Source organism: Misgurnus anguillicaudatus, chromosome 25, assembly GCF_027580225.2.
Source record: "Misgurnus anguillicaudatus chromosome 25, ASM2758022v2, whole genome shotgun sequence".
In the NCBI taxonomy this organism is placed as follows: Eukaryota; Metazoa; Chordata; class Actinopteri; order Cypriniformes; family Cobitidae; genus Misgurnus; species Misgurnus anguillicaudatus.
Window position 1 is genome coordinate 10,274,489 of NC_073361.2, and position 8,948 is coordinate 10,283,436.

At 35.8% G+C, this 8,948-nt stretch overlaps 1 protein-coding gene across 1 annotated transcript; it reads right to left on the reverse strand.

Annotated features, from left to right (window-relative positions):
* Nucleotides 1-2,651: 2,651 nt before the first annotated feature.
* Nucleotides 2,652-8,948, reverse strand: nrn1a (neuritin 1a). The gene is made up of 3 exons (XM_055182938.2): nucleotides 8,584-8,948; nucleotides 5,925-6,069; nucleotides 2,652-4,244 (listed from the first exon to the last, which is right to left on the reverse strand). Exons 1-3 carry the CDS (start codon nucleotides 8,636-8,638, stop codon nucleotides 4,016-4,018), a joined length of 429 nt encoding a protein of 142 aa, XP_055038913.1. The 5' UTR covers nucleotides 8,639-8,948; the 3' UTR covers nucleotides 2,652-4,015.

Sequence of the window (8,948 nt, forward strand, 5' to 3'; positions counted from 1 at the left end):
TCATGCTAAAAGGAAAAAATTGATAGAAAAAAAAACATTTATCTATTAAATTGTCTGTCTACTGTGATGGTTGATTGATTGATTGATTGATTGATTGATTGATGGGTCGATTGATTGATTGATTGATTGATTGATTGATTGAAAGGTGTTTACAATGCTAACTGCTCAATGGATCAGTCCATGGCAGCTGACTCGGTTACTGAGGGAAAAACCCAACCTCCCATGATGCACTGCTTAAATGCAATGCCCTGCCTTTGTGTTCACAGCACTGTGAGAAAAGGCACCACTAAGCAAGCAATGCCACGTCCGCCTGGCACTGGCAAGGGCACATTGATCAAGTCTGCCAGCCCTGAAAAATGGCCATGCATAGTCTGTTGTGAAGCAGCGGTAGGGGAGCCAGCCATCTCAGTGTGAATGAGTATGTTTGTGTGTGTGCCTCTGTGTGTGTTTCCTCCACTTTTGGTTAAAGATTAAATGTCACAATGGGTGCTGCCTCTTTTTATAACGTTAGGAACTTCTCCAATGAGTGTTGCAATATTGTATGAAGAAAAAAATAAAAGAAATGAAAAATCTGTAACACTATGCACTACGCAGAGATGTGGGCAGGGTAGCATGTGCAGTGCCAGCAACAGAATAGCATGCATTTTAATGAGATTACAAATGTAGTCGTCATCCGCTTCCAGCGACAGCAGGAATTGAATCCAATTTCATTTTCTAAACCATAAAGGGGCATAAAACGAGGCTTGATGTTCCAGGACTTTCATTCATGCAGTCTCACACCTCCAGTGAGAAAACTAGTGCTCATTTTGCCACTGCACTGGTATAACTAGTGTGATTCAGAATGTATCTATCTTTTGTAGACTGTTAAAGGATTAGTCCATTTTCTTAAAAAAAAAAATCCAGATAATTTACTCACCACCATGTCATCCAAAATGTTGATGTCCCTCCTCGATCAGTCGAGAAGAAATTATGTTTTTTGAGGAAAACATTCCAGGATTTTTCTTTTTTAATGGACTTTAATGGACCCCAACACTTAACAGTTTTAATGCAGTTTAAAATTGCAGTTTTAAAGGACTCTAAATGATCTCAAACGAGGCATAAGGGTCTTATCTAGCAAAACGATTGTCATCTTTGGCAAGAAAAATAAAAAATATGCGCTTTTAAACCACAACTTAAACCACAACCCTCCAGTCATCTGACGCGCCAGCGCGACCTCACGTAATACGTCATCACGTCAAGAGGTCACGGATGACGTATGCGAAACTCCGCCCCAGTGTTCACAAGTGTGGAAAAAGAGACCGTTCCGACATTGTTGTATGTGGAATGATACTAATTAATGTCTTTGTTTCAGTTTATTGTTTAAAATGCTCCGCAAATGTGTGTTAATTACGCGAGGTCGCGCTGGCGCGTCACAGGACTGGAGATAGACGAGGAGTTGTGGTTTAAAAGTGCATTTTTTTTTTTCTTGCCTCGTTTGAAATTGTTTAGAGTCATTTAAAACTGCAATTTTAAACTGCATTAAAACTGTTAAGTGTTGGGGTCCATTACAGTCCATTAAAATAAGAAAAATCCTGGAATGTTTTCCTCAAAAAAACATAATTTCTTTTCGACTGAATAAAGAAAGACATCAACATTTTGGATGACATGGTGGTGAGTAAATTATCTGGATTTTATTTTAAGAAAATGGACTAATCCTTTAAAAATAAATGTGTTTTTTTTTTCGGGCTGTATGGTTCCATAAACATCCTTTAACATCCACAGAACCTTTCTGTTTCACAAAAGAAACCTCTCCTTTATTTTTAAGAATATATTAGATTTATATTGATTTTAGAAAAGCTATAATACTAAATAATTAAGCTTTAAAAATCACTTGAATTTAGTTTGATGTAAAAATGTTAGCATTAACCCATTCATTGCATTACAAATAGCATTTAATACCAAAATATGTTTTTACCAATTTTATATTATTTCACATTTTTTATATTGCCTAGTATAGATAACAATTTTGAGGCCTGTATTTAGGCAATCACATTGGGGTGGAGGGAAATTCCGGCATATATGCATGTATATTAAAAAAATCTAACATTTCGAATGGGGATAATTTGGCAGATTTTTAGGGGGGTCGCCTACATGTCCCCCTTAATGTCTATTGTGGTAAATGCCCTGCCACATATCATTTAAAACACACCCCTCTACAATGCCAGTTGGTTATTGGTTGGATAACGTTTTATAATGTCTTAAGTCATGCTATTGAATGCCTTTAAAATAAATACTCGACTATCATTTTTCAATCTCTTCGCCGTCATACCGGTGGCTGTTTTCGTGCAGTATGTGTTTATAAATGCGCTGAGTGTGGGGGAATCAATATGAAACGACTCTCTTTCTCTCTCTCTTTGCCACCATATTAATAATGAAACTATACGTCTTCACTCGACAGACTTTCGCCTGCGCTCGCGCCTGCGTGCTCGTGTTCAACCTGAATGATGTAGCGCTCATTCTAACACATTTATTTTTTATATGTTTGATAAACGTTTGCTAAAACAAACTTGATATATTAGGGGATAAATTGGATATATGAGTTATAAATAATATTAGATATAAAGGACAGATGCAAACCACCATAAAGACTAAATCAGTGAAAACAACACAAATCTCTTTTAAACAGTAACTGTTTTTATTTAATACTCTTTAAATACTGTTTTAGCAGTCTATTTTATATACCTGTATAATCAATCTGTTTTTAAAACTGATAAAGTATCTCTCTTTTTCATTTCACATACTTATTTACTTATGGTATTCAGGTATTTCATATGCAACATCCCCAGAAACGAACAAACGAACGAACAAACAAAATACACATCTTTTGAAGGCAGTGAAACGTGGTCTATGCCTTGGCAACATCAAATAAAGCTAGCAAAATTCACTTCATCCAACTAGTAATGTCAAGGTCCGGATACTGTCGTGCTACGATACTGTCGGGCCACGCTTTACATTGCAGTGTTATTACGTAAGTACTGCGTCATAATAATGAACTACGTGTACTTAATGTGTAATTATTTCTGAAGCTGCTCGCAATTACACATTGTTATACTGTATGTAAGGGATAACACTGCCACTGTAATGTAAAGTGTTACCTTTATACTTTTATAAGTCCTACACATAAAGAGACAGATATTTTTTTTGAAATGCAATGGAATAGATTTTCTTTTCTAAATAGAATAGGAATCTGAAAAATAATGACAACAGTCAACTCATCTCACACCCTTTTCCTGGCTACATACAGTATGACATGCTCAAGTTAAAATTTTCCTTATTAAAATCCTCTAAAAGCTCATTTTCCTTATAAGTTGTCTCTGTCCTTCTTGTATACCACTAAATAGATGCCTGTAGTCATTCCTGAGGTTTCTTTATTGTTATTATTATTATATATTGTTATTATTAGCATCGTGATTATTAGAGATGTTCCCTATATATTTCTGAACTGGTGGGTTAGCAAAATATCCAACCCCCTCACACATCCAAATACTTGGCTTGACTAAAATAAATGTAATTTATGCAAACTAAATATTGACAAAATGAGAATATGACTGATGGCAGAATATTTCCTATCTTTCTATATGCATGATGACCATTGAGAATGTGAAAAGCCTACAGTAATAATTCATTCATAACAGACATGTTATAAAATGCTGCTATTCTAACCAGGACCTTTCATAAATCCAGGCCGTCATTTCAACTCAATATCTGATAAATATTTCATGAAATCGACCCAGAGTCAGGCAAATGTGCTTGAGCATTCCCAGAAGACCTCTGCTTGCCATTGTCTCTTGCAAAAATTGTCTTTTCTCCACATGAAATATATAAATCCATTTGTGTAAGGATGAATGTTGACCTTCGTTATTCTTTTTTATTTTATTTTTGTATTCTCGCGTTGATGGTTGTTCTTGTTTTTTTCTCGTCTCTTCTCTTGTTTTTTTGTGTTGTGTTGTGTTGTGTTTTCTTGCTTTCCCGTGGGTTAAAACTGAAGCCACGTCACGAGCGTAGACAGTGCAGTCAGGATGAGTGTTAAGCCGAACGGAACAGCAGACCGGCTCGACCCGTTTCCACCAGCACACAGTTCAAACAAGCTGCCGCGGAAGTCCAGATTTCTGGACTCTTTTTTCAGCTTCTCCCACAGATCTGTGGCTCCTTCCTGACAGTCTGCCAGTGCAGTGGTCGCACATGAATGAAAATCATCCCAGTAAGTGCAAATCAAACATTAAACAAACTGAGTTTGGGGCGCATTTATAAGCAATAATGTTACTAAATAAATAATCGTTTATTATAGACCACTATAAATGCACTGTAATTTAAAGTGTGAGCCTAGATTGTACAATATAATAATTTTAAATAGCAAAAGATGTGGTTTCGATGTTATTGGAAATTATATTAATATTTATATATTTTTTCTATAACATAAAAAACATAAAATAATGTAAATTAAACGACTTACTGGAATTCGTGGTTTCAAATGCATTTTTGTATTTAACTGGTATTCATCTCTGTTTCTGTTTATGCACACATTAATATATAATGTAAATAAAGACTACTTTTAAATAAATACTTTAAGATTTCGTTAAAAAATTATTTAAGTAAAGATGAAAAATGTTATATTTATTTCGAAAAATACAAAAAATATTCTAATTTAAATTTGAATAGGCCTACGTTCAAATTCCCGTATTTCCTAAAAAAATAAAATAATATGTTTAAAGATATATCTCATACGACGAAAAAATTGTATTCTAAATATATACAGTCATTACTTCATTCAGGATGTATGAATTCTTCTGGCTACTGCATGTCCTCATGAGTAGAGAGGGCACGAGGGAAACCCGAGTTGTAATGCGGCTCCAAAGGGAAAGTCTGCATATCACGTGTTTTCTAGTGCCCTCCCCATCTCTTTCTCTCACTTTCTCTTTCTTGCTCTCTTTTTCTCTCCTCATCTCTCTCTCTCTTTCAACTCCCCTCCTGCGCCCCACCCCCTTTCGCTATCCCACTCTGAAGCCCATTATTTATTAATTTATTTCAGGAACACACGCACATATATATAAGCCCTACATTTACAAATAGACATACACACGACCACAGTCGCCTATTATCATGGGTGGAATAAAATAAAATCAAGATTTGCATTTTAATGGAAGAAGTAAAATTGCGAAATGAATTAAATAAATATTTTGACATTTTGTAAGTGTATAGATGAAATGTTGCATTTTATAGGCCTACAGCACTTTTCTGTTTGCTGTGCACTGCCAGTAATATGCGACACGATTCCTGCTATAGATATTTATTGCTTCATAAAGAATATAGACGGTTAGTAGAGGCGAAATAGTTATCCGGTATTTTAATAAATGCAGATAGACCAGACACCATCCGAACATTATTAGATTTGATTCTGATAACGTTGTGCTTTCTTAAGTTAATTCCAACAAAAATGTATAGCATACTAAAGAATAAAATTATTTGTAATCATTTTGAACTCAAGTAAGGTTTAATTGCAGATAATTCTTGGGAAAAAAAATTCACGACATGCTGCACGTGTCACTTTAATGCGACACGGTTCCGTTCAATCACGGCTGTAAATGAACCCGTTATTTGAGAGGGCGTATCGCTTACAATAATCGTGCTCTACCTTCCTATCTGATCCAATTACTCATGTTGACCTTTGGCCATGTCGTGTAGAGACGCTTCATCTGATTGTAATTAACTGGTGAAAATGTGAATAGTGTAGCATCGCATTAACGCCATACTGGATATGCGGCTCTATTTATGTTCATGGAGTCGAATTAAACAGGGGGGCCCTCGTGCCATCTGGCTCCTTTTGGTCTCTCACTCGCTCACACGTATACATTATATTCTGTTGTGTGTTTGCACTTTTCCCTTACGTGCAGATGGTCTTGAGGTTTTCATTCTCTTCCAGCTCCTGTGGATAGTTGGCCATGTTCTCTCCCAGTCGAAGCAGACAGTTTGAGAAACCTTTAAACACTGTATCACATTTCCCAGCCGCTCGAACCGCCTGCAGCAAATAGGCTGGAGAAAAAGAGATGACCATTACACCTTTTATTTTAAATGACTGTATCAACTAGTGGTTGTTATTGTTGTTTTAATGTTCGATATTAATTTATTTAATTATATTTGGTTTATTTTTCTTCTTTTAGTTGTATGTTAATTTTGTTTTGTTTTTATAGTTTTAAAAATAGAATAATAATACTTATATTACATAAATAACTAAAAATAAGTAATCGAATAATACAAAATCGAAACGAAGCGATTATAAGACACTGAACGCTTTTACAGAATAATGTGCGTGTTGAGCTTGAGGGTGGCGCGTGGACAAACGATGATGTAATGGTTTACATGAGGGGGTGGGGCTACGTGGGCTTATGTGTGGTGAGATGAGTGATTTGTATTCCCCCTCCCTTTTTACACATCTAGTCTCTTTTCCTCGTGACAGATCTATTAGGGGAAACGAAAAGATTTGGACATGGATGCTTTTCCTGACCAAATTACTGACAGAATGTGAAAGGTTACAATTTGATCAATTTTCCAGATTCCTTTGCCTAACCAACCATGAAGCCACTTGCTTAAGCAACTGGATCTTGTCAATTGAGCAAGTATTGGAATTGGTTGGGGCGAACTTGCGCTTAGTGGTCACGGTATATATGAGCAACCATGAACTCCATGTACATACTGTACCTTCCCTACATTGCTATGCTATATTTATTTACATTTTTACACGCAATATGCTAATAAATATGTCTCTCTGTGTGCGAAATTATTAAATCCATTATACGCTATAAGAAAACAAAAATGGAAATAAATTCTCCAAAGCTTTCTGCTGAAACACATAACTGAAGCACATTTATTTTGTTTTTCCTTCATTGCCCACGGATTAAACATCAAACAAATATATATCACAACACACATGGAAAACACAATCGATATATTTTAGTTATATTATAGGTTTTATGTTTATGTAAAAATATGTTTTATATTATATTATACGATTTATATATATTGAAAGCAGGCACACGAGCTTGTTACTGTATAATGCCGCAATAATGAAGGCTTACATAACGAAATACCCATCTACAATTATGCTATCACGAACAGATCGCCCTTTTCTACACAAGGAGCGTATTATCAACATATTTCAACCATATTAAAACTCATTCCCACTACAAATCCCACCAACTAAAATTAATTTCGTAGATGCGCTACCTTGTATTAGAGTCTGTAGCTTATGTCGCGCCCAACATTTCCGGACAAAATAATGTTAATGTTCAGACTTCAACATGGCGGATATGAGGATGCGAAATGCAACGATGCTCTTCACAAAATCGTATACGCAGCAAACAAAAACCGCATTCTATAAAAGCGGATGGTTTCGTATTAGAAATAAAGATAAATCATCCATGCAATGTTTTAAATGGTGCAAAAAGCATAAATCTGATCGAACAGTAACTTGTTATTATATATATTTTTTTATTTAAGCACGATGTATGATCTATATTTAGAAACAACTGAGCATCTAAGATAGAGTCACCTATCTACTGTACTAGTGGTCACGACCACCTTACAAGACCCTGTCAGCGTTACTGGTGTCAACCTGGCACCGCATAATATGTTCAATGAAGTCAGGAGGGGGTTATGGCAAATTAATAGAGTTCAACTAGGTTACGAATAGCTACCAGCGGGTATTTTTTTACTAACATACTTAATATATTGGTTTTATCCGAATGATTTGTAAATATTTAGTTAAAGTGCAACCCTTTCAAACACAATAAAATGCATGCAATAAAAAACGGGCATGACTCGATATCTTTTGCAAATTTTAAAACAATCGTATTTGAATAGATTGTTATAAAATTATAGGTAGGTTAAATTATATTTTAGGTTATTCCGTATAGCGGACTGCGTGCTTGTAAATGACCTTAACACACGGGACCGTAAAAAACTTGTCACATAGGCTAAAAAACTCACTCTTCGGGAAAAACAACAGCAACTCCCACCTATTAATGCACTTAATGCCAAAACACATTAGTCATATTTTCTGTTCACTGTATCATTTTTCTGAATTGGATTTTGAATAATTTATTGCGGAGAGGATCGGGCGGTCCCACACTTCCCGCAAATTGTTCCATTAAGATTTAGAGCCGCTTTATTTTTCGTGAATCTCCAAAAATAAATAAAGCAGTGTGATTTGACTAGCTAGCCGCAGTGTTAGGCTAAGTGACTTTAAAAAACGTAAATGTACTTTGTTTCATTTCAAGTCCTTGCTCTGTAGCCATTTGCACGGCTTTTAACCTTAATTCGGACAATAAAACGTCACAATTAAATATGCATTCTTACACCAACATGCGCTCTACAATTACAACGTTATAGTTTATAATGTTCCCCTTTTTTCCAAAGCATCAATATGACCTTAATTACGAAATATTCGTTTTCAATAAAATGCATATGTAATGGCTCAGACAACAGCATCTTAAAAAACAAAGTCACCCCATCTCAACATATAGCTACTACTTTAATAAATCGACTTACCTATTTGAACAGCAAGAAACAATGAAATATATCTTCCGGTCAAAGTTAATCCCATCCTACGTCCGGTAAAACCATTGGAGTGTATGCCAATTTTAGATAGTTTTGATGGGAAAAGATTGCCAGATCTGAGCGTTGAACATCGCCGTTTAGTTCGAGCAGCTATTCAGAAACTCTGTGTGATTTTCCCGTGCGGTGAGGCGCAGAGGAGTGAAATGGTGCACCCCGTTAAGAATAGGCGGTAATGCCTCGTGTTTTTTCTCTCCCTGCTTCACGCCCACATCTCATGCTTGACGTAAAATTCACCGTCGGACTCCCCACTTCTCTATTTTCTCATTTGCTAGACCGGGCTGCGCCCCTTCTCTCCC

What these genes read in the sequence shown, in the direction of transcription:
- nrn1a (XM_055182938.2), bottom strand. Translation starts at nt 8,638, where the DNA reads ATGGGATTAACTTTGACCGGAAGATATATTTCATTGTTTCTTGCTGTT. An exon ending in GTTTCTTGCTGTTCAAATAG is followed by an intron (nt 6,070 to 8,583) that starts GTAAGTCGATTT and finishes CTTTTTCTCCAG; the next exon opens with CCTATTTGCTGCAGGCGGTT. An exon ending in AACCTCAAGACCATCTGCAC is followed by an intron (nt 4,245 to 5,924) that starts GTAAGGGAAAAG and finishes TTTGATTTGCAC; the next exon opens with TTACTGGGATGATTTTCATT.